Source organism: Amphibalanus amphitrite, unplaced genomic scaffold, assembly GCF_019059575.1.
Source record: "Amphibalanus amphitrite isolate SeventyFive unplaced genomic scaffold, NRLGWU_Aamphi_draft 000506F_arrow, whole genome shotgun sequence".
Classification (NCBI taxonomy): domain Eukaryota; kingdom Metazoa; phylum Arthropoda; class Thecostraca; order Balanomorpha; family Balanidae; genus Amphibalanus; species Amphibalanus amphitrite.
Genome location: NW_024882000.1, coordinates 367,638 through 392,748, shown reverse-complemented (window position 1 = coordinate 392,748; position 25,111 = coordinate 367,638). Strand labels below are relative to the sequence as shown.

The 25,111-nt window shown below is 50.5% G+C and overlaps 2 protein-coding genes across 7 annotated transcripts; one reads left to right on the top strand and one right to left on the bottom strand.

Moving 5' to 3' along the window:
• The first annotated feature begins 1,630 nt into the window (after window positions 1-1,630).
• Window positions 1,631-8,674, top strand: LOC122392902 (kinesin-like protein KIF3A). Of its 2 annotated transcripts, none has more exons than XM_043388259.1 (13): window positions 1,631-1,709; window positions 2,696-3,019; window positions 3,176-3,381; window positions 3,556-3,746; window positions 4,099-4,238; window positions 4,644-4,841; window positions 5,148-5,325; window positions 5,693-5,957; window positions 6,379-6,559; window positions 6,800-7,015; window positions 7,428-7,574; window positions 7,981-8,117; window positions 8,434-8,674. In XM_043388259.1, exons 2-13 carry the CDS (start codon window positions 2,813-2,815, stop codon window positions 8,441-8,443), a joined length of 2,076 nt encoding a protein of 691 aa, XP_043244194.1. In that variant the 5' UTR covers window positions 1,631-1,709; window positions 2,696-2,812; the 3' UTR covers window positions 8,444-8,674. The 2 variants fall into 2 exon arrangements, with proteins under 2 accessions (XP_043244194.1, XP_043244195.1); XM_043388260.1 differs by having other exon boundaries at window positions 1,693-1,724.
• A 7,578-nt stretch (window positions 8,675-16,252) lies between these two features.
• Window positions 16,253-24,897, bottom strand: LOC122392903 (nucleosome assembly protein 1-like 1-B). 5 transcript variants are annotated; one of them, XM_043388263.1, is made up of 9 exons: window positions 24,660-24,897; window positions 21,482-21,679; window positions 19,552-19,695; window positions 18,986-19,132; window positions 18,525-18,653; window positions 18,092-18,229; window positions 17,552-17,699; window positions 16,876-17,061; window positions 16,253-16,520 (listed from the first exon to the last, which is right to left on the bottom strand). In XM_043388263.1, the coding sequence occupies exons 2-9, from the start codon at window positions 21,641-21,643 to the stop codon at window positions 16,417-16,419; spliced, it is 1,158 nt and encodes a 385-aa protein (XP_043244198.1). In that variant the 5' UTR covers window positions 21,644-21,679; window positions 24,660-24,897; the 3' UTR covers window positions 16,253-16,416. The 5 variants fall into 5 exon arrangements, with proteins under 5 accessions (XP_043244198.1, XP_043244196.1, XP_043244199.1 ...); XM_043388261.1 differs by having other exon boundaries at window positions 21,482-21,698; window positions 24,660-24,675; XM_043388264.1 differs by lacking the exon at window positions 24,660-24,897 and adding an exon at window positions 24,633-24,659.
• Window positions 24,898-25,111: the final 214 nt, after the last annotated feature.

The following is a 25,111-nucleotide window of genomic DNA, read 5'->3' as shown; positions in this document are numbered from 1 at the left end:
AAACATCAATTTACCGGTAAGTTTCACTGTCATTTATGCGTCTTAACGTAAATTCATGGGTTTTTCCCCATATTCATGGCATAGTACATGGATATGGGTTTTCCCATGTTGTCTTGCTGTAAAAGTGGCCACCGGTCTTAGTTAGGACGGCCGGTTTGTTTTGCGCGGCGTAGTTAGGTCGCCGCCCTCCTCGCGAGGCCGGTAACGTAAGTTAGGGCCACTAAAAAAAAAAAGCTAGAAACAGCGGAGACCCCAAAAAAGTAAACAAAAGTAAAAGTATAATATCTTGAAAACCGGTGAATATTTTTCGGTGAAATTTGGTAGATACTCGTTTTCGCTCTTTCTGAACCGAGCGACATCACTTTCATGCCAATTCATAAACTTTTTTGAAGGTGGGAGGGTCCCTTTATTAATTATAGAATGGCTGCAATAGGCGAAAACGTTAAGTTGGCCTTTTGAGATCACCGAGGTCGCCTGAGGTCACCATATTCGAAACATAAAGGGAAATCGCATACGCTGATTCGACTGGTGGTGTTTTCTTTGCGATCGGCCCAGTAGTTCCTGAGTTATAGAATGGCTGCAATAGGCGTAAATGCCAAGTTGACCTTTTGAGGTCACCGAGGTCACCTGGGGTCACGATCTTCGAAACGGCTGATAAAATCGTACCCCCTGAATGGTGTTTCGTTCGTTCCGATCGGTCCAGTAGTTCCTGAGTTATAGAATGGCTGCAAGGGTGGCGGTCGAATAGTGTTGTCCTCTTGACCGACGTCATGAGGATGAGATGCTACGATATCTGAGCAACTGAATCATGAATGCTTGAAGACTCTTTAGTGCCCTGGCTTGAACAACATCGATACTGATTAATGAATGAATCAATGAATGAATGAATGAACAAATGACTGATTCTCGAACGAATGAAAGAACGCTTATAACTGAGTGCTTTTTCTTTTAGACCCAGTCATCGAACACATCGAACACTAGCAGGAGACGCGGTAAAAATATATAATTGCAGTGGCGGATCCGGGAGGGCAAATCGGGCAATTGCCCAAGCAATTGCTCCTCCCAAACGGCATAATTTTAACATTACGCCTATGCACGGTACATGTAAAGAACCACTGAACCACTAAATTGTTACCTGTGGCTTGCCCCTCCCAAAACTCGGAGCTGGGTCCGACAATGTATAATTGTTGTTGTTGTTGGAATAAGTTGCGTAGCCTTCCGATCCAGGCATCCAAGGTAAATATACAATTAAAATATAACAAGTCCAAGGTAAATATACAAGCAATTCCACAATAATTGCGCCATTTATGAAACAATTGCGCCGCTATCCGCCTACAGTTTATTTTGTGTTGTACAATCTCAGTATTTGTTCTATGACGTTAAACCGAAACACTTCATATTCCATATTGCACCCTTTTTACTTCTTATTTTCAATAAAACTCATCTTATTTATTTCTTTACTAGATATTTTACATGAACAGTAATCTCGTTAACAATGATTTAAGTGAAAAATACATCCCAGCCATTCTCTAGCAGCGTTTTAATTGGCTCAAAGCTGTGACGTAGTAAGTTCACAAATGCTGTTGTAAGAAACTCTCCCATAAATTTGTTCATTGGATTGTGTGGTTTTGTTTGGAGCAAGTGTTTGGACTTTGGAGGAGTGTTCTCTATACACACCGTGGCCTTGTGCACCGTGGTACTGTAGGAGGGTGAGGGGGAATTTGGTGTGTATCGGTATACGGCGGTTGTGATGCGTGTAATGTCGTTAGTCTAGGGTACAGGAAGCACTGCTCGTGCATTAATGCTGCCCAATTTATCTGTTCTCCTTCAATGATATATTGAATGTCAGAAGTTCTTGATTCAACACTATGCGTTTTCTGCGTGCGTTTTTTGCGAGTTTGCGTGATTTGCAGAATATCGTTCTAGAATGAAACGACATTACGTTTTTGTTATGCCTATGTTTTTCAAATAAACTTTTAATTACCGTAAACAATGTGTCCAAGAATGTAATGTTGCGGGGAAATCCACCCATAGCGAAAAGTATATTGACATCCTAAAAATGTAAATAAAAACATCCATACGGCAGTCACCACGACTCATAATAATAATCTGGAACCCAAACGTCTAGGAGCAATAGAAACACAAAGCTCGCAAACTCTCACAACACGCCAAGACAACCATTCAAATAACCAAAATGTTCAAATATATGACCCTACTTTAAAACTTCATTTAACATCCTGAATATCAGAATACCTTCAAAGTTTTATCAGTATTTAATATTTCTACATTTTTGTCTAGCGACACATATAAAAACAGTGCTTAAAAATGGTCAAAGTCAAGTTTTATGTAAATAATGACATCCTTTCCGGTCTTTTTTCCACATCCTCCCCCTAACGTAAAATGATTTTAACCACACTGAGTGGTAACATAAACGTTGTATTAACTTTTATATAAATATTAAAGAAGTTTAATTAATAATAAAATAACCTTTTTTCTGGAACAATATTAGGTACGCAAAACCCGCAAACACACAAAAAACGCACGCAAAAAACGCAGTGTAGCCAGGCCTTTACGATCACAATTTTGAAAAAAAAACTTATAGCAGTTATAACAAGAGTGAAAACTTGATGACCATTCACCAGGCTGGCATGCTGGGGCTGTTGCCAGACATTTTATACTTGGTTTGTATTTACAGGGCAAAAGAGCTGCACATTTCTGGTCCCGCGCACTGTGATAATCAGCTCACCTCTCCACCACCGGCCCCGCTGCCCCGAGCACGGGCCCCGCGCGGTCCGGACCGGAGCCGCCAGCCATGGCCAACCCGGCCGACAAGGATAACGTGCGCGTGGTGGTGCGCGTGCGGCCGCTGAACGACGCCGAGCTGGCGGCCGGCCACCGCAGCGCCGTGGAGGTGAACTCTCTGGCTGGCTCCGTGTCGCTGCGCAGCCCCAGCGCCGCCGCCACCGAGCCGCCCAAAACGTTCACCTTCGACCTGGCCTTTGGACCCGACTCCAAACAGGTGAGATAAACCCTAACAGGCTAGTTAACTGGCTCTCTTTTTGTTGTAGGCGAGTAATGGTATGACCTTGGCGCAGGAACGAGGTTTACTTTTGTCATCTAAACCCTCTATCCCAGCGCCCCGCCTAACTAATCTACGGATGGTTTCCGCCGGCAGTTTGACATCTACAACCAGGTGGCGCGGCCGATTGTCGAGAACGTCCTGGAGGGCTACAACGGCACCATCTTCGCCTACGGCCAGACGGGTACCGGCAAAACCTTCACCATGGAGGGCGTCAGGACTGTGGCCGAGAAAAAGGGCATCATACCCAACTCGTTCGCGCACATTTTCGGCCACATCGCCAAGTCGGCCGGGGACTCAAAGTGAGTTTGAGTGTGGGAACTAGGGGGGAGGTCGGGAGATTTCGACCGTAATAACTAGTGTCGTTTTCACCGAGGGCTGGAATGCTCAATGATCAGTACACATTCAGCGGTACACATTTGCCAAGTAACGTCGAACCCTGAACAGCCGCTGACACGGGTCTCTCCTGATTCCAGATTCCTGGTGCGCGTCTCCTACCTGGAGATTTACAACGAGGAGGTCCGAGACCTGCTGGGAAAGTCGCAGTCGCAGCGACTCGAGGTCAAGGAGCGGCCAGACATCGGCGTCTACGTCAAGGACCTCTCCGCCTTCGTGGTCAACAACGCCGACGACATGGACAAGATCATGACGCTCGGAAACAAAAACAGTACGTACTTACTTCGCGGAAGCGGTACAGGGTCTGGAAAACGGCACAGTGTTGTAGTCCGCACTTGTATGCTGAGTTGACGGACCGAATGCAAGGTATAGCCAATGCGAGATCATTTGCTGTCGTCTTACTGCACTATTCCTCCATTTGAATCACTGGTTTACATACGCTTATTTACAGTTCTTTTTAATTGTGATTTGTGTGCAATCAACAGGTATTAATGACATGAACTGAAACCCTAACTGACATGGCTTGCCCTGTGAATTCAACTGACCCTGTGAATCCGACGGACCTCGACTGACCTCGACTGACCTCGTCACCCCCAGTGACATCTGTTCATCCCTTCCCCCAGGATCGGTGGGCGCCACCAATATGAACGAGCACAGCTCGCGCTCGCACGCCATTTTCACCACTACCATTGAGCGCAGCGAGCGCGGCCTGGACGGTCAGAATCACGTGCGCGTCGGCAAACTGCACCTGGTCGACCTGGCAGTGGGTGGCAGCTCCTCTCTCTCTCTCTCTCTCTCTCTCTCTCTCTCTCTCTCTCTCTCTCTCTCTCTCTCTCTCTCTCTCTCTCCCTCTCTTTTCTCTCTCTCTCTCTCTCTCTCTCTCTCTCTCTCTCTCTCTTCTCTCAGTCTGTCTCGCTCTTCTCTCCCAGCTCTTGTATGTTTGGTTTTTAAACGTTACAGTTGTAATCTTAATTCCTTAAAACCAACGTTACACACATTCGACGCTTCAGGCATGTATTACATGTATTTATCCGATATCATACATATACAAATGTCTTTTGTGAATTTTCGCTTCTTTTTATTGGTATGTAGGACAGCTGATTGGCCGCCTCACATCCCGTTCCTCTGACACCTCTGACCCTCCCCGGTCTCCTCTGCTCCCCTGCAGGGTTCTGAGCGACAGACCAAGACGGGCGCCACGGGCCAGCGACTGAAGGAGGCCACCAAAATCAACCTGTCGCTCTCCACCCTGGGTAACGTCATCTCGGCCCTGATCGACGGCAAGAGCACCCACGTGCCGTACCGCAACTCCAAGCTGACGCGGCTGCTGCAGGACTCGCTCGGCGGCAACAGCAAGACCGTGATGGTGAGTGACGCGGACGGTGGAGGGTGGTTGGTTTGACCGCGGTAGTTTGTTATTAAGAAATAACAGGATCAGATATCGGACCAATGTAGGATCTTCCTGTCGGAAACGGTGTCGATAGGTCCGACGCTTGAGGTCCAACAATTGACGATATATGCTGACGAAATCTCCATTTACTAAAAGGCTTGGTGAAACATGTGCTTCATTGAGTGCTGTTTACACTTCGTCTTACTGTCAAGTCTTGGATCGCGGTACGTTCATGGGTCGTGACGTCACGGCTGCTGATATCACTCTCTCACTGATGATCAGGTGGCCAACGCCGGCCCCGCCGACTACAACTACGACGAGACTCTGAGTACTCTACGGTACGCCAACCGAGCCAAGAGCATTCAGAACAGCGCCAAGATCAACGAGGACCCGAAGGACGCCCTGCTGCGCCAGTTCCAGAAGGAAATCGAGGAGCTGCGCAGACGGCTGGAGGAGGAAGGTGCGCTAAACGAGAGCGTCCGTTGGACTTTTCTGGATCGCGAGAAGAGTGGGAGAAATGTGTTTACTTTTATTCACGGGTCTGAGATGAAGCCTGTTGCTATTTGGTGTCGTATGAGCTGTGGCTTTCTCAGTGAAGAATGGGAACTTAGACTTTCAGTTTCACCAAAGTGAAGGCTAAGCGTGACAGTTAATGCTTCCACGTTACTATTTAATTTAGCTCTATTGATGTGCTAGGATGTTTCTGCACGTACTGGCTAGTTCTCTAAGTAGCCATTGGTGTGTGCCCAGGTAGCTGCGTTTTCCTCTCCCTCGACTGATCTGATCTCTACCGTCTGACCTCTGACCCTACCCCTCTGCCCGCCCAGGCGACGGCCCGGGCGAGTCGGGCAGCGGCTCGGGCGAGGAGTCGGGCGGCGAGGTCGGCGCCGAGGAGGGCGGCGGCTCGCCGGGAGGACGGCGGCGCGGCGCCGGCCGGCCCCGCCGTCTCACCGAGGAGCAGATGGCCGAGGTGCAGGCCCAGCTGGACGCCGACCGGCGACGGCTCCAGCAGGAGAAGGGCATGGCAGAGGCGGAGCGCACCCGACTCCAGCAGCAGGTGGAACAGCATGAGAAGGAGCTGGCGCAGGCGCAGTGAGTGGACGATTAGGCACAATGATGGCCGGCCGGGGAGAAGGGAGGGGAGCAGGAGTGGCGGAAGGGAGTGGGATGGAATAAGAGCGGAGAGAGGAAGCGGGAGAGCGACCTACGTCTGTTTTCATTTCGGCTGCCTCTGGGAAGTCGAATGAGCTACAAATGTCTACTGTCCCGATGTGGGGTAATCCAGGAGATTGCATTTGTGACAGGAGGTGCGCTACATAAATTGAATATTGTTATACGAGTATGCCGTGTTGCTAGTCTGCAGCCTATATCAGACCACGGTAGGCTGTATTAGAACTGTTCTTCACGACACCGTAACACTGTAATTCTCCTTCTCCACCTCAGGCGGGCGAATCCCGCGTATTACAGCTGTTCTTCATCTTAGTCTAACCCTGCGATCCTCCCTCGACCTCAGGCGGGCACACGACCAGCTGGCCGAGAAGCTGGCGCTGTTAGAGAAGAAGATTATCGTGGGCGGCGTGAACCTGCTGGAGCGCTCGGAGGAGCAGCAGCGACTCCTGGAGGAGTCGGCCCGCGAGCTGGAGCGGCGCCAGCAGAAGGAGCAGCAGCTCCAGCAGGCCCTGCAGATGAAGGAGGTGGGTGGCTCGCCACCGGAAGGGGAGGGTGGTGGTGTAAGGTAAGTTCGTCGTACACAGGCCGGGCGAGAGAGGGCATCAACAAGGGATTCGACAAGGACTCGTATCGCTCTTGCGGTTCTGTACTGAGTAAGGGGGTTGTGAGTGTTATATTCAGTGTATTTAGCTCCTGTCTGTCTTAGTGTGATGTTGCAATGACGCCGTTCCCTCCGTTCCTCCCTCCGCGTCCGTCCGTCTCAGGCGGAGCGTCTGGACATCGAGGAGCGCTACAGCAGCCTGCAGGAGGAGGCCGTCGGTAAGACCAAGAAGCTGCGCAAGGTGTGGCAGATGCTGCTGGAGGCGCGCTGCGAGCTCGATGACCTGCGGGCCGAGCAGCAGCGGGAGAAGGAGGGCCTGCTGGAGAACGTGCGGCAGTTGACGTCGGACCTGCGGCTGCAGCAGCTGCTCATCGACCAGGTCAGGACATAATAGGGGGCAACAGTGGACAGCGGAGGGAGGACAGAAGTCACTGGTTAGTGTGCGCGACAGGTCTCTACCGGGTCAGGACACAGTGGCAGCTTGAATGGGCAAAGGGTGGGGGACGGAGGAGGGGACTGGCTAGTACATGGGACAGGTCGTTAGTAGGTCAGGACATGCGGGCGGACAGGCTAGGACATGGATGGATATGGTAGTTACTAGTTTTAACTTGGTCCGCTGTGATGATCGCTGGGCGTGGTCAAAGAGGTCAACTTAGGCACGAGGCGATGCGAGGAGCAGTACTTACACATACATTGCACATTTTGTACCGTAGGTGATGCACGCCGAGTACCAGGCCATCACTGAGCAGTACAGCTGACTGCTGGCATTGTACCCTGTACCCCGTGCACAGGTGATACCCGCCGAGTACCAGGCCATGGTGGAGCAGTACGCCACGTGGAACGATGAGATCGGCGAGTGGCAGCTGCGCTGTGTGGCCTACACGGGCAACAACATGCGTCGCAGCAGTGACACCGGAGACCAGGACCGGCCCGCGCAGGTGGGGCTCGCTAGAACGCGCGCTGGCACTGAACTGAGCCAGCTGACGGGGAAGTGTCAGCCACGCGCACTGTTACTGTCAGCGGGGTCCGAACAAGGAGTAGGAACTGTCGTCAATCCACCGTCAGGAGGGTGGGGAAATGAGCTGTCGTCGGCCACGTCGTTACTGTCATATCGCAGGTCATTTATAGTTTCTGGGAAAGAATTGAATACTCGCCCCCCCCCCCCTCCCAATAGTTTTATGCCCTTACCACAACTTCAACTTAAAATGTTATGTAGTTGTTACTTGTTACAGCTCCTAAGTTAAAGGTGTAGCACGCCGTTCTGTTTAAATACCCACCTTCCCTTCATGCCCCTTAGCATGCCCGCCTGGACGTGACCTGACCTGTTCTGTTTGTCCTCTGCAGCCGGCGGTGGACCTGTCGCACGTGTACCTGACGTACGCATCAGACGGCCCCGGTGTCTCGGTACGACCCAAGTCGGCCAAACACAGACACGCCAGGGCCAGGAGCGCCGCAGTCAGCGCGCCCAAAGTGGTCAAACAGTGAGTGAGCGCGGGGCTGCGGGCAGCTGGTACGATGTCTGACGTGTTTAGGAGTAAATATGAACCAGTTTTTAATTTAATCATATTCTGAGTCTGACGTTCGATGTTCAGTTACCAAATCATCGACAGTGCCGGCTGTATTTGTGTGACGTGGACCCATTCATTATCCAGGGATATGACTAGGCTGTTATGGCGCTGTTTCTTATCGATCCAGCCCAGCCCAGACCGACCGGGGCGCCATATTTCACTGCACGAGACCTCACTTCCAGCACGTCTAGATCTTTCTCACTAACGGCCCTGCCTCCCCCGTTCTCAGGCGAGTGTGATCTGGCCGCGGCAGCTGCACAATGATCTCATCAGGATGAAGCGGGCGCCGGCGCCGACCCTGCCCTCCAGTCCCGGGGGCGGCCGCCGGACCTGCCCCGCTGCTGTGATACCCCTAACTCGACTGTCTCCGCCGGAGCTCGCGTCACTCTAGTCTGCCATCTGTGCAGGATCTGTAGCCTAGTCCGCCCGGGTTATTTATTCACTGTGACAATGTGCAATGTCTGTGACGAGTGATGTGTTCGTGAACGTTATCTCGGCGGAGGTTGTGTTAACCACTGCACTATAATCAGGTGACTACTGAGCACGTTTTGGCACCTGGAGGCACGTATAGGAATCTCTGCGCCGACCGGCTGTATGTCAGTCTGCGGCACGGTCGAGCATCTAGTCAGCGCCTCAGTGCCGAGCTTCATACTCGGGCCACGGTAGATAAAAATACTAGGTAACGCCAAGAATTTCCTTCAACATGGACCCTATTGGTTCACATTCCTGGCATTCCATTAGCAGCATTTACATTTTCAAAATCGATAACTACACTACAGAATTCGCCCAAACTGGCAAAAAAAACGCATCTTTTGATTTCATTGGTGAATTATTTATCTCTTGCCCATCTTAATTTTACTTACGCAGAAAAGTAATTAAAATCAGGCACTCAAAAAGCCTTTTTGCCAGCGTCGATTTCGTGAAATCCAAAGATTGGGTTGATGATATTAGGACACTCGTAAATTCAAAATCGCTCAGAGATTTCAATAAGGTACAACAATCCCCTCAAATAAGATGTTAAGGTTAATTAAAATGCGGAAAACCCTGGGGCACCCTCAGCCATCACCTCCTATTTTCCAGTATTTCAGCTATTTTCTTCGCTAAAGAGGTCTTGCTTTGATGATTTTTTTACTTCCACAAAATCCTCAGTTATTGATTATTCCAGCTATATGGTCAGTAACCACTCAGTTAGATGTTATCGGCTATAACTGACCCTTTCTTACAAAAATTTTGCTATGAAAAAAATGATAAGTACTAAGGAATTCGCCCAGTTTCGAGACCATGGGCTTCCGTTTGATATTTTCTCAACTGAATCTAAATAAGATACTAGAAACAATTTTAACTGCATTGACGTTTTACCAAAGTTTAGATGTTAAGGAATCACAAATTGGAAATAAAATATTATAGAATTTCGTCGGCCGTAGGGAAAGCATGCTTCTATTGTTTTGGAGCTGCGTCTCGTGCGTCTCGTGTGCGTCATTTCCGCCGCACCGCCAAAACATGAGAAGTGGGGAGGGGGTCACGAAGCTATCAATTATAATTAAATTAACTCGTTATCAGGTGAGACAGAAGTTGAATTTCGTGTTTGAAATCAGATATGTATTCATATCAGTTAAACTTTGAAATATTTTTCCATTGGTTGTGGCAATTGTGCTTGCTGTTGCGTGAAATAATAGGTATGCCTGGTTACATCGCATTTTTGACTAGGCTCTAGCTTATTTATTTTGTGATAATTTCCATGCAGTGATCTTCGCATATTTAGAGGGGATCATTCTGTAAATTGTTCAGCACCATTGCCATCTTTTGCGAGATTGGATGAAGCCAAGGCCCTAAAAACAGATGGAGCTTGCAACGATCTCTATGTAAACACGGCTATTGTCCTTTTAGCAGCACCAAAAAAAAAAAAAACAATACAAACAAAGAAGGCAAATGTAAAGATAAAGTCCTAAGAAGATTTCAAGGATAATGTTATTCATATTCTTACATTATTTGACATCCTGAATCCTAAAATGATACTTACGTGTCTCGCAAATAAAAGAAAAACAATCAACCCTGACCTTACCTTGCCTACTTACCTATAACCTACCAACCTACAACCTACAACCTAACAACCTACAACCTAACAACCTAAAACATACAAATCTACAACCTAAACTAACCTAAAACCTGAAATTTCTGTTGTTGCATATCAACAGTGTCACAATTGTAGTTAGGACTTCATGTTGACAAATACCAGAAAGAAAATAATAGCCGACAATGTCCTACATTTTACCAGCTACAAGAATTAGAAATGATATTATTTTTGAGAAGTGCTTTAGCTTGTGATGTAACATCCAAATATAAATAGGTATGCGCCCCCATATGAGGGTGCATATTTGGCTTCACATGGCTCAGGCAACCTCTCCATAATGGCCATTCTTTGTATGACACCCACACTGAAAGTGCATCTTTGCTGTAGTTATTGCTGACATGCATTCTCATGTTTGCAGGACAATCTCCTATCACTTATGAAGAAACCAGGGTTATTTTGAAAATATATCACTCAGAAAAAGCAGCAAGCCTATAATTCTGGCCAGTTATCAATGGGTAAGTTTATTAATAAGCAAAGGTTTCCTCTCTTTCTTCAAACACATGAATGTCAGTGAGGTCAGCCTTCTGGTGGTACAAAAGGAAGCAGCCACTAAATATTTACAAACTTTTGGTTGTGCTTTGCATTGTTATCATTTTGATTTAGAAGCACATGTTCACATTGCTCATTGTCATCTCAGCAAATATGAATTGCTTTAAAACATCAAATTTGAGTCAGTTAGTTGTGCAATCAGCATAAAATGTTCATGCAGTTGAAAATATGAAAAATTGTTGACTTTCCTGGATATGGTTGAGTCATCAACAATGACTTGAGCCTGGAGTACTTGGGTGGCCAGTGGTGTTGGGTTGCTGTGAGCATGTGCTATTCTTTATTATTGCAAATAATACTGAATGTATACAATATATGTTGTATGGTGCTCCATTATTCTTATTAAGCCCAATGTTAACTTTTTTGTTCTGTGTGGAATCAATGCAGGTTGTATTTTAGTCATGACAAGGTTCACTGGCAACTGACTTCAGTGTGCATACCTTTTGAAACCACTTTTGTTTGTTTGTTTTCAGATTAGAGAAATGAGCTTATCAAACAGCACGAATCCACGATGCTGGCGGTCTAGGCCAGTAGCCAGCTTCAGCTTCTGGCGATGGAAGGGGCCTTCGGCTGATGCAAGACAGCCCTGGCCCCTGCCAGCCTGCCCCGCCACTGGTGACGAGCGCTAGCGCGTCAGCGACCGCCCGAGCGACTCTGATCATCAAGCTGTGCAAGTAATGCTCTACCTGCTGATCTACCACCGAGGGCTTCGCGCCGGCCGCATCCGAAGGAGGATGCGCCATGTACTGCGCAGCCGAGGAGACCTACTGGCCACTCGTGAGGCCTACAATCTGCATGACCATCGAGTACGTCCGAGGCGCTCTTTCTCCCAAGCCACCTGGGTATGGACGGACGGGCCGGCTGACGCAAGAGTCCGCAGCGGAGGGGCCGGGGCCTTGGCCAGCTCTGCACCAGCTAGAGCGCGGAGATGGCTGCGCTCCGCTCAGCCATCAGCGCGACCACCTGTGGCACCTGAGCGCCCCGGTCGTCTTTTGCACAGGCTCCCAGGCGGCGCTCGCGACACTGAGGGAGGGCCCAGCCACACAGAAAACCTCGATGGGCGCCGCCGTGTGGACGGGGCTGGCAGTCCTGTTCCGCCAATTCCACCTGCAATTGATGCCGTCCCATTCCGGCATAGATGGTAACAAGCGCGCCGACCAGGCCGCTAAGGAGCCTCGAGCGCGAGCCTCGAGCGCGGAGGCGGCCCCGCTCCCCCAGGCGACAGTCCCGGGGGATGTTGGCACTGCCCACCGCGCGGCCATCAGATTGGCCCGCCACTGTGCCACCGCCGCCTGGCCGGACAGTTGGTGCCAGTTTCTGATGGGGGGGGGGGGGGCTGCCTGCCGCCGCTAGCGGTTGCGGAGTACCGAGCATCGGCTGCCGATCTCTACCGGCTTCGTACGGGCCAGTGGTTGGGCTTCCGCCAGTATCTTCACTGTATAGAACAGAACCCTACTGACGAACGCCGCCAGCGCTCCGACATCGACTCCCCCCCCCCCTCCCCCATCACCTATTCTTTCGGTGCCCGGCCCTCATATGACGGAGCCTCCGTCGATTCGGCACCGTTCCTGAGCCCCGAGGCGGTCCGTGAGCCGTGAGGACGAAGAGGTGGCGGCCCTGACGACCGCCGTGAGAAACCTCGAGAGCTGTACCATTACGCCGCGTTAGCGGCTGGAGGGAAGCAACGACAACAACACTGAAGGTCACAGCCGCCGCGTGGTCCCGTGCGGCGGCGTGCTGGCTGATCGTAAAATGCCCACGCCGCGCGGCGGTCCTGGCAGTGGTGGACCGGGCTGTGGTCCAGTCGTAGCCCGACTAATGTTCAGATTGGCGAGGTCTGCTAAATGCCGCCGCGCGCCGTCCGTGCTCCGTGACCGGGACCTCGTCCGCCCACTCCCTCTCCGAGCTGACTGATACGCCGATGATACTGCCACCCTCAGCGCCGGCGTGACGATCCAGACAGCACTAGCTGCAGCTCAGCACTCGGCGGACCTCATGGTGGGGTGGGCGGCGCGCAACAAGATGACGATCGCCAGCCAGAAAACGCAGATAATGGTGTTGTCCCTATGGAGCCGGGACGCCAAAGATGCCGTCATCAAGGTATCGGACGTTCCTGTCCGTGCGACCTCCACCATCAAGCTGCTTGGGGTCACGTTTGTTTGACAGGCTGCTCCATTTTGGAGAGCACTGCACCAACCTCAAGAGGAAGGCTCGCCCTCGCACCACCCAGCTGCGCAAGCTCACAGGACACTCCTGGGGACTTCAGGAGCACCACCTACGCGCGGTGGCCAACGGCTACGTCCGCGGCGCCATCGAATATGCGGCGGCCGCGTGGCTTCCTGCGGCGTCCCGCTCCCACCTGGAGCTGGTGGACCGGGAGCTGCGCGCAGCGGCCCGCGCCGTGACGGGGTGCCCCAGGTCAGCGCCGACCCACGCTCTCATGGCGGAGGCCGGCCTGCCCACCGCGGAAATGCGACGCGCCACCCTCGCGACGAGGTTGCTGGCGCGCGCATCCGCACTACCCGCCGGAGATCCGCTCCGGGAGCTCGCCGAAGCCTCACGTCCCTGCCGACTCCGCAACATCACAGGATGGCGCGACGAGGGCAGACGGACGCTGGACGCCCTGGGCGTCACCGCCTCCCAGGTGGAACCCATGGTCGTTGCACAGCTCCCTCCGTGGACCTCAAGTGAGGGGATCACGATTTCCTGTGCCGTTCCGCCCGACTGCGTCCGCAGCGCCGGCGACCAGGCTCGCCGCGCGGCAGCGGAGGCCATGCTGGCCGACCTCCCCGGAGCAGAGCGGGCGACGTGGGTGTGGTCTGACGGCTTGGCGGAGGGAGGCACCGTGCGAGGAGGGGGCGGCGCCCTGATCGTCCTCCCCGCCAGAGCCGAGTGGACGGTCAAGACCCCCGCCGGCGCCCTATGCTCCAGCACCAGAGCTGAGCTGGTGGCCCTCCGTGCTGCCCTGGAGGAGATTGCCGAATCAGACCTCACACCGGACCAGGACACTCACCCGGAGGGACACCATCATCGTCTGCCTCGACTCCAGGGCGGCACAACAGACAGTGGATGCGGGACCGGCGGCGCAGACGAGCCAGCTAGGCGACGCTATCTGGCGGCTCCTAATGCAGCTGGCCAACCGCGGTCGCCGTCTCCACCTCCAGTGGGTCCCGGCCCACTGTGGTCTGCCGGGCAACGAGCGGGCCGACATGCTGGCGATGGAGGCCGCCGAACTCGAGCAGACCAACGCCCCCCCCCCCCTGGATGTCAAGAGCATCACCCGCGCCGCCGCCAGGTCTGCGCGCCGATCATGGCAGGAGAGCCTGCCCGGCGGCTGGTACCGCTCTATCTTCCCGGATCGGACCCTGCCTGCACCGGTGCGACTCGACAGCAGAGAGGCAGCGGTGGATATTCACCAGCTACGGGCCGGCCACTGGAGCGTATCAACACAGTACCTCCACCGCATCGGCCGCCGGCCGACCCCCGACTGCCCCGGCTGCATGGACACCGCCTGCCCTGCCGCTCGGTGTCTAGTGTGCGGGGAGGAGGCGGACACCCCGCAGCACGTCTTGCTGCGCTGCCCGTGCCTGTGCGGGGCCCACCTGTGGCTGGCGCGATGTCTGCCCCGATATGCTGATTACTCGACGTGCCCCGCTCCTCGATGGAGCATGTATGGACTGCCTCATTGCCGACTACTGGCAATCCTTGAGTCCTAATTGTCCCCTAGACAGAGGGCTGCCGTTGGGGACCGGGGTCGCGTTATGCTCCTGCTGCTAAATTAACAGGCCACAGGGTTACTCTTAAAATGGAGTGGTTGCTGGATAGCGTAGGACATATCGGGCTTAAATAATATTTATGAGATCTGCGCTAGGAGCAACATTTTTACTCGTGCCAACAATCATTCGATGCGTCAGGTACAATTATGTTGTTGACTGAATTGAATGTATGTAAGGATATGTATGAGTTGTACTCGTAATTTTATTGTGTCCTGTATTTGTTCATGAGTTGTGTGAGGGTCAGTGAACTCTCTCCTGCGTGGCCTTAGTGATCCGAACCGGGTTTTTGACGTTCAATAAACGACCGATGATCTATATCGATTTATTTCTACTTGTGAAACTGTGTCACATTACCTGCGTATAATAAATGCAGTGTGAAGAGACATGGTTTGCTCGAATGAGTATTAAACGGAGGCGTGGGTTGCGCTCGCTACCTTCAATCATTGGCTGACTGATCCTAGTTTGGTTATTGTGAGGACATTGCTTAAGACTTCCTGGATTTCTGAAACATTTCTGATTTCCCGATCGGAAAATGTTAATGTTTCGCCACTGGTTTCAATGGAGTATACACGAGTTCACAAATGGAGTTCGGGTACGCGGCGCTTCACCGTAGGAATCACAACAGTTTCCTTTTCGTCATATATTCTAAAATCGAAACCTTCCCAAGAATCAAACCGTTTGGAGTCATGGCGTAGCAATATCTTCGGGCTATGTATAGGTATTGTAGATGTTCTTCGTGACCGGTGCTTATCCAAACTCTGGCTTTCAATCAGAAATAAAGTTGCGAATGCACATCAAAATAGATAAAGGACTAAAACATCGACTCTTCTTATTATGAAAGTAATAATCTGTTACTTAATCTCAATAGTAGTTCAAGCATTCGGATCCATTCTTGTGGCATGTGATGATAGTAGGTATTATTTACTAGCCACGACTAAACATGGAAAAAAGTGAACCAAGGCATCCCCAAAGTCTGATCTAAAATTATTTTTATTATTTTTATTCTTTTAGAATGTAGATAATAAAAATTGTAAATGTGGTGAAGTAAAAAGAAAATTATCTATATGTCAATTTAAATAAACAACTCAAGAAATCCAACAATTCTAACTCCATTTCCCAAAAATATAATTTACTAGCCACGACTTACTCCGTACAGTAAGAAAAACAAGGTGTACCCGTAGATGACGCAGTTCAAAAGCAGCAAACACATAATCAGTTGGCGCTGTTTTCCCGTTGAAAATGCTCACGGTGCCCGCCTGACTCGGGCTTTCGCTCTCCGTCTGTGAGCTGCTTTCACAGTCGTATCCTAGACTGGAGAGAAGCTTCTATCATGTGGGAAGTTCACGCTGGTCAGTGACGATGCGCACAGTGATCTTGTGTTAGAAACTCTCAAAGCGACGAACATGTATCTGAATGAGAAGTGCCCAGGGCGGTCACATATATAGCTGCTTCACGTCAGAACACCAGGAAGCACGGATCAGCCGTGTTGGACCCTCTGGAGCAGATGTGGTCCCGAACCGCTCTCCGCTCCGTGAGCGGACCACGGCTGTGCCACCGCCCCCCCCCCCCCCGGCCGGCGCCAATACACGCACGTACACGGAACAGAGTTTATTATTATCGGCCGACACTAGCGTGCGTGGCAGCTATCGCAGAAAGTACATCAACATGCCGCGCTGGGCGACGGCGTCACAGCGGCGGCTGCAGCAGCCGACGAGAGAATGTCTCTGAGAACAGGCGGGCGGGCGGCGGGCGGTGCAGACTATTGCTGTTTGCACTCCTGTGGGTCGCCGCCCTTGCCCTTGGGTCCTTTGACCTTCTTGGGGTCGAAGTCGGGGTCCTCCTCGTCGTCCATGTCGTCGTCACCTGCGAATGGAGGAAAGGGCCGGGCACTGTAAAGGCTGGCCACGACCGCCACCGCCAGTGACGTAGAACGTAGCGAGTCGGAGAGCAGATCTATGATTATTCCTGATATGATCAGAGATCTATGGTCGACTATGATCAATGATCAATGATCAATGATCATGCGACTTATCAGATCATGACTGAATATTGTCGCTGGCTTGATTACTGAGGATTTAGGGCACGCCAGCTACAAGGCCATTTTGCGCCCATGCTGACAGTGGTTAAAAATAAGGATAAATTTAGTCTGATAGAAGATGACATCCAAGCCCAGTCTAACCCAGTCCCGCTCTCTCCCGTTCCTCCGTGTCTGACTCACTGCCCTCCTCTCCGTCCTCTTCCTCTTCCTCCTCGTCGTCGTAGTCGTCCTCCTCCAACGCCTCGCCGGTGAAGTAGAGGACGGCCCGCGGCACGATCCGCTCCCGGATGTAGTGGCCGATCTCGAAGTCGGCTGTCAGCTGGGCCTGAACTTCCTCGTCCACGTCTGCGTCCGGGTCGTCGGGCACTGTCGGGAGAGGACAGACGGTCAGATAGGCCCGGGTGGCGACTTAAGGGGTTATGGGCCACGCACAAAGCTGGTGCAGCATGGTTTCTGGAGGCTGAGAGGGGTCGGAGCAGCACGGGGGACTGCACGCACGGACTCTCGCGGAACGACCGGCCGGGTGGCTGCCGGCTGGTGACGGACCGGGCAAACGCTAACAACGAATTGCGAAATTGTGGTGTCATTTTCAGCAAAACCGCTTCACGGTCAGCATTAACCACCAGAAAAAGACGCCGACATTTCCCCAAACACCTTTACCGATCGGTAAAAATCGATGGCGAATTCAAGAACCTTTGTTTGCCCTCACCCATCCGGGCCATGTTGCGTTACAAATGTTAATTTACACCATAACAACATGAGTCACGACACTATATAACATTATTTCTTCCTCCATCGATCCCTGATGCCTATTCCGTGACGGGGACAGTCGCGGCGTTTATCGGCGGGGTCCTACCGGCGGGCGGACTGAAGAAGTTGAAGAAGGAGTCGTTCTGCACGGTCTTGGTGATTGTGCGCGTGCTGCCGCGTGACTTGTGCTTCTGTTTCTTCTTGATGGTCTTCAGTGTGATGTTCTTGCCCTTCTGCCAGTCTATTGTGCAGCCCTGCCGAAGAGAATATATGGTGTTGGTAAGACATTCTGCATCGGCAGCCCGAAAGCTTGAATTTCTGATCGGCAGCATAATCCACACTAAAGTCGCCCATCAGCCGCGGCAGTCACCCATTGTCCAGCGAACACGACCGCTCACGGCACAGCACACTTGGAAACACTTACTCACCCATTTATGAATAAGTCAAACCACGGTATAAAACCTAAGATTAATTACGAAGAAAATGAGCGCAAATTCGGCGGCATTGTTAATTGCTAACGTAATTTCGCTGGTAAAATAAAACAATTCGATACAGACTGATAGAAGCATCAGTCAAAGCACTGAAATTGATGGCAGCCAAAATGACAGCTCTAGCAGATCGGCCGCCGACCTTCCCCGATACGCACCTTGCATTTGTAGATCTCTGGTCCCTCGAATGTGAACGGTTCCCGCTCGTCCGGCTTGCACTTCATGAAATACTCCTTGGTGAGGACGGTGTTTGTGAAGTGCTCGTTTGGCGAAAAGTGGAACTCTAACGTGAAGCCCTGGAGGAGAAGAACAGAGAAGTAAGACTCGGCGGCATTTTGCGTGACAGCAGCCTATCTTTTCTCCCATTCATGCACATAACATCAATCGAAATATTATTAGAGAAACTGTCACGTCAAACATTCACGTGTGGCCAGCGATAAAATACGCCACCTGTAAATGGTGATGAGCAAGAAAAAACATACACTTTCTTCAGTAAAGAAGAGTCATCACAACTAATCTATCTTCTGCAGGAAACTATTAATTACAAAGCCATCACTAGCGGGAGGCACGTCACCCGGTCGACCGACTTACCATGGGGCTCTCTGCGAAGTTGACTTTGATGTCTCGCAGGTGTTTGAGGATGGGCTCGTCGTGTTCCTGGATCATCTCCGAGAGCAGGTCGACGTTCTTACATACCGTCAGCCAGAACTCGGGGATGCCCTGGCGAGGGACCGGGGTCGGGTCAGTATACGAGTATTCCCTAGTCAGCTAGTGACACCAAACCTAACTTCAAGTCCGTATCATCAGTCCGTAGATGACAGAAACATGAGTGCTCATGCGTTCCAATAAAATGGCATCCGACAAATGTGTATGAGATCACCAGCTGCACACTGACTCTCGACTAGTTCACGGTTCACGGTCTAGTCGCAGTACACATGCCCCACATCCCGACGTTCCAATTAACCCTTCCTTCCGCCTCCCCACCTGTGTGATCTCTCTAGTCCTCTACCCTCCACTCCAGTCATTCTTGTCTTCCTCTCTGCCCCAGCTACCTTTGTGTTTTCGTCCATGTCGTGCAGCTTGGCGTCTCCGTCGCCGATCTTGGCCTTATCCTCCATCTCCTGACTGATCTCGTCATCCAGCGTGAACTCACACTCTGCGTCGGTCGGCTCGTAGTCGCCGCCGATGATGGTGTTACGCTGCCGAAGCGACGGGACCGGTCAGACACAGATGAAGGGAACAGCGGGGAGCGGGAGGTGGTGGCAGGCGGTCCGACGGAGCGCCAGAGGAGATGAGACATGACTTTGAAACAGCGCTGAAAGCTCTGCGCAAGGCAGTATGCACTCAAAGAAACAGACTAATGGATCGGGCCTAAGAAAAGAGAAAGCAGACGCCCGTAGCGATAAACGGCGTAATAATCAGACAGGATATATAAGAAGTATTGTCACTGCTCAAAACAAGCCATAATTGATCCCAGATGCCATAAGGTCCATCAATAAGCGTCAACTCAACGATCTACAAGGTGTCCGCGGAATCCTATAAAACAACTTCCTCACCACCGAACCCCTCTAACCGCCACCCTTAGCAATTCCGGGCTCGCCCGCGCTCCGAGTCTCACCTGTTCATAGAGAGGCACGTAGAGTTTGTGGTATTTGCACTCTAGCGCGTGCACCTCCTCGTAGAATGCGGCCTCAATATTTGTGGCCTTCAGCTGGAGATTCTTCAGGGCTTTGATGCGCCTCTTTACCACCTTTGGCAGGCTCTGTGGCAGGGAGAGTATACGTCAGTGGACTGGTCTGGACACTACTGATCAAAGAACAAGAGAGTGTGCCTAATACGCGTGACAACTAGTAAGTAGACCATAAGTGGCATTTCCATATTACTCGTTAACTACGACAGCCACTCGCGAAGTAGGATTCACATACTTTCGTTACATCGACGCGATTAAATTAGTGCTTAAAATCAACTCAATGCTAGCAAAGGCCTCACTCCCAGGCTAATCAATACGCAGGACATCTTCTAAAAAGAGATTTCCTCGTCAAACTAAAAATCTAGACAGCTAGTGACTGGCATCGTCATCCAAATGACGTGCATTCATTGGTGCCGTAGCCTGAAGTTCCCAGAGTTCGAAGTCCTGCCAGCTTCCCGCCCAAGCAAACCGTATTTGCCATATAAGTAGCACGTTGGCATGATTGGACACGTCAGCTCCTTACCCATCGGCCCCTCTAAACCGGCGGGTTTCCTCCGACCGGTCCGCCCACGCACATAACAACGTCGCACGAGTGCGATCGACCGTCGCTCAAACCCGATCAAAACAACGGCGACCGCCACTACGCCGTAATAACGTCACCATAGAAATACTGGTCGATAATAATCATATACACGAGGCACATACTCCATGCTGACCATTACTACCGGCTCAGAAACACAGAGAAACAAACAGCTCTGAACCCCACTCTGCAATCGCCACAAATTCCCCAATCTGGCATGAGCTTCCCGGAAGCCGGCGAGGTCAGACCACCACAAAGGCGGTGGTAACGACCGGCGTGGGTGGGGACTGCCTAGTGCCTATCGCTGCCAACCACTGCCTACCTATCGCACTCAGTCACGGAGGGAGAGAGTCGCACTGGCCGTGAACCAGCTTACACACATGACCGCCGGTCATGGTCACGGTCATGACCGGGCAGCTGAATCTTTCAGAAACCAGAACGGCTGGTCAGCAGCCGTCAGTCAGATCCCATCCATGCCCGGTCAGCTGACCGCGTCTGTCAGCCGATTACGACCGTTAACAGAAAACACGCGGTAACTGACATTGGGACCGGCCAATCAGATAACCGTCGGATCTGTCAATAGCCGTCAGAATTCAGCTCCTACCCATTACCCCGAGGACGAAAGAACTGGACAGTCAGTGTACCGAGACCGTCATCCTCCCCCACTGCCTAATCAGTTGAATAATGACAAAGTTCGTCATCTAGCCCCCGCAGCCCGTCATCTGACTGTCCGCTCTCAGCTAGTACCCATTGACTGTCTACGCACCCTGAGACCACTGCCTGGAGCCCCATCATAAGTCGCGAGCGCGCCGGCCAGCGGTGGTTCATCACCGGCTACCGTCACAGGCGGTACAAAGAAGACGATGAGCCAAATGCCTATGATAACAACCGCGAATGTCATGACGGATATTTACGTCAATTTTTTTTGGGCCAGTGTTGCACAAGTCAATCAAAAGTAAACATTGCTCGATGCTCATATTACATCAACCATTAAGGGGCAACCATTACATTACATGCAGATTGCAATGCACAGCTACCCTGACCCACAACCTGTATAGAGTGTGACTAGTGCCCAGTGGTGTTGACAGGGGCATGACAGGAGTCATGCAGGCATTATAATTTGCATTTTAATGGCGCACGTTTATTGTTTGGTGTATTATTTTTACCTCAATTTTGTACACAGACACTTGTCCTGAAGAGCCATGTTTTACAGATGGGCATAGTAATAAATGATGATGATTCTCCGCCTCAGCCCACGATCCTCGCCATCTGACTGACCTCAATGTAGCCGGACGGGGAGCCGACCATGCCGTCCAGCCGGCCCTGCAGCGCGGCCAGCACCTGCGGGTTCCGCATCAGCTGGGCAGTCACGTTCCCGGCCTCGCCGCTGTCCTCATCCATCGTCTCCAGAGCCTTCTCGGGGTCCTCCTGGTTGGACATGTTGACACTGCTGCTGTCTGACTAGTGAGTAGTGAGCTGGTGAAGGAATAGTGTGCTTCATTAGGAAAAAAATCAAGTCAAGCAAGCATAAAGGGAGCTCCAAGCCTCCTTCATAGGACCTTGGACAAACAAGATAAAAACCTTAAATTTCTGTGGATATTTTGCAAGACAAGTTTACCATTAATTATGAGAAATATCATAAGCAGACCTACGAACAGAGAGGGTCTTGATCCCAACATTTGGTAGCAAAACCAGTAGCCCTGCAAAATCACTGCAATGAAAACTGGTTCAATTTACACAATAGCAGCCAGATGTGGCTAGATCCCTGTTTCAACACAGTGACTCCATCTAATGCTCTGTATCTATGGTAACACTATAAAAAATGAGCTATTCTGCCCAATTCCATGGAAATCAAGCACCTTTCATAGTATATCAATCACCAATGATGGTATCAGGATTCAGGTAGTGTCAATCAATGCCCTAAAACAGGCCCCTTATGTGACGCATCCTGACCTCCAGAAATGTGGACAGGTTTAATATTTCAATTTCACCCTCAGAATCAGACTGTCATCCTCCCTAGCCATGAATTTCCTAACCCTCGCCCGTATTGGTGTTTTTCCAGCCGCGGACGTATAAGGGGAGGGGAGGGGGTCCGTTGGACCCCCCTTGCTGCTTCGCCACTGATCGAGCTAGAGCTTCGCGGAAAAAAACGAGCGTGTTGCCCGTGACGAGAGGAAGCCGATGATACCCAATTTTAAGGTCCTAGGTCATTGGTTGACCTTCCAGGTCAGGTCAATGACCCAAAAGTCGGGAAAATCGGGACCTGTTAGAACGTCGTTAAGTGTGGTTAATATGCGGTTTTTCGGGGTGCTGATCACGAATATCATGTTATTTTTATCACAGATGATGTCTTCATGCATTTAGGCCAGGTCAGGTCAGGTCAACCAGTAGGGGTCCTGCCTGGTAATCGTAGTAGGTGTCAACTGCCTCTGACAGCTTCGTAACATGTTTCGAAGGCACCAAAACTACTTCATAAATGTTCATATGGTTGCTAAATTCGAATTCAGCTCCAAAAACTGGCCTAGAAACATGTAAAACTCGAAAAAGTGAACCGAGGTCATCAAATGTCAATGACCTGACCTGACCTTCAGGTGACCTTGACATCCGCCCTAATGCGTGGAGGCAACATCATATCACATGTTTGAACGCTTGAAACAACCACGAAAAGACTGCAAACACGAGGCTAATGCGAGCCGACATCCGCCGAATCGCGATTCCGGCCATACATGCCTCGAAAAGTAAGTCACAGGTGAAAGGTCATTTGGGTCAGGGTCATGGAATTTTCAGGGTGGGTGTAAAATTGATCGACTAGAGGGTACTGAAAGTTTCGTCGCGATCGGCCGCATTTTACGCGAACTATTCGCGAAAAACCGACGGGGGTCCGTTCGACCCCCCTTTACAGACGAGGGTTAATCCGTACTTGACTGAGTGACTGGAAGCGGTGAGCTTTAATGCCTTCCGCCTCCCCACACCCACACACGGTTATCTCCGAAAGTAAGCATGGCAGACACATGAGGCTGGGTTGAAAAAAGCCAATAGGGCTATTCCAGAGACCAGAGGTGCTGAAGCCATAACAAGAATTTCTCAAGGTCAAGGTCAGGTTAAAAAAGGCCAAGTTTTGAAGTTGCACTGCACATTGCACAACTTCTACAAAAAAAGGTGTCTAACAGGTACAGACCATTGATGCCATGAACCCAACCATGCCCCTGCTTTCTTTTGACAATGGTTGTAGGTCAAACAATATCATTTAAAATAATGAAATCACTGGGCACACTATTGGACACAGTATTGACATGTAAAATAGTAGGTTTAAGGGTCAAATTTTGAGATTTGAGAAATTTGGCGATTGGTCTGGCAGCGATCACCCCATCTGAAATATTCCATTTTTGAAATTTTGGAAATGGAAACATAATTTTTTTCCTTAAAAAAGCTTAATTTTTGGAAAATTTCGTATCAAAATCTTATTTTAAATCAGATCCGAGGTGGCCATTTTATAAAACGTTGTAATTGATACCCATTTGTATTTTATTTGCAAATATGTTCAACAAATTGCCTTGTAGAAAGCTGACAAATTAAGACAATGGCACTTTTTATTGAAATCAGTTGCAGTCATGACACCACAAAATCTGTTATACCTAGCTAAAAATTTGTAAAAAGAAGTCATAGAAAACTTCATCACATGATGTAAAAATTGATGCCAGGGAAGCCAAAACAAATTTGAGACTGATCATGCAACTAGTTCTTGGTCACTGCAACAGCCGACAAGCCAGCAGATGGGAGTGCTGTTCACGGGCACCTGCGGTACCTAGCTGCGGCTCAGCGGTCAGCCGGGTAATGACGTCACAGAAAGTGGGGATGGGGCGGGTGGTGTGACGTCATACGGCTGCGGTCGCCCGAGTCTCCTGCGGTCGAAAGGATACGACCGCAGGAACCATTTGTCATACAAAGTGGCGCGGCAGTTGCACATTCGTGTTACTTGGGCGCAAAATTGACACAGCCTGAGCCGCCGCGGACGAACGCGTGATGACGTATACACAAGTGGGCGTGACTTACAGCCTGCGATCTACCACAGCTACCGCAGTCACCGCAGGCGCCCGTGAACAGCACCGGGGCAATTTGACGCCCCCATGGACAATGACAGGTTGATGATAATGAGCTCAATACCGTGCAACAAATTTTCTTGGAATAAGGTTTTAACCTACAATTCACTCACATACTTGGGGTATTTCAAGCATTAGAAAATAATCACGAGTTATGAGTTAAACAATTAGCACGGCCACGGTGCCGTGCGGCGAAAGCGCAGCTCAACTACCACCCGCACAGAGGCGGCACACCAGACCAGTCAATCCATCTGAATGCAGAGAGGGTTTACTCATCAAGATATACATATGCTTGAGCGAATTAAAACAAACATATAGCCAAAATACACCCAAATATTCACGAACACCCAACTCACAGATTCCACGCGGCGGGACTCAACAAGAAAAGGCGCGCTACTTAGTAGGAAAAATCGAAAATACCAGATGAATCATTTTCCTACTAGAGCATTGTTCTATCTGATGCGTTTGGAAAACAAATCGAAAATTGCAATAAGTGCAGTAGGTGATGATTTCTTCTACTCTTTTGCTTTTTTGGCTGTTTCTCGGAATCAACCCGGAAATTTTCCCGCTTTTCCGAGCCCGTAAAAATGTCCTAGAAGCTAGTCTAAAAATGACCCTGTTCGTCAGTAAAATAAGTTTGTTCGCTATAGTGAATAATAACAATTTATGATGACTTCCTGAAAATTCTTCAAAAGGTTCTGAGGTCCTTAAGATACTTAAAATGTTCTTGTTTCGCTTCTTTTGCTTGGCTTTGCTGGCACTACACCGGCCACATGTGTTTTCTTCGATTACATCAATATATGTAGGA

Bases quoted from the DNA above. Each gene is read 5' to 3' on its own strand.
- LOC122392902 (XM_043388259.1), top strand. From the start codon at position 2,813: ATGGCCAACCCGGCCGACAAGGATAACGTGCGCGTGGTGGTGCGCGTG. The intron at 3,382-3,555 runs GTGAGTTTGAGT...TCCTGATTCCAG, and splicing joins AAGTCGGCCGGGGACTCAAA to ATTCCTGGTGCGCGTCTCCT. The intron at 6,560-6,799 runs GTGGGTGGCTCG...CGTCCGTCTCAG, and splicing joins AGGCCCTGCAGATGAAGGAG to GCGGAGCGTCTGGACATCGA.
- LOC122392903 (XM_043388263.1), bottom strand. From the start codon at position 21,643: ATGTCCAACCAGGAGGACCCCGAGAAGGCTCTGGAGACGATGGATGAG. The intron at 18,654-18,985 runs GTAGCTGGGGCA...GTCCCTCGCCAG, and splicing joins ACATGGACGAAAACACAAAG to GGCATCCCCGAGTTCTGGCT. The intron at 18,230-18,524 runs GTAAGTCGGTCG...CTTCTCCTCCAG, and splicing joins ACTTCGCAGAGAGCCCCATG to GGCTTCACGTTAGAGTTCCA.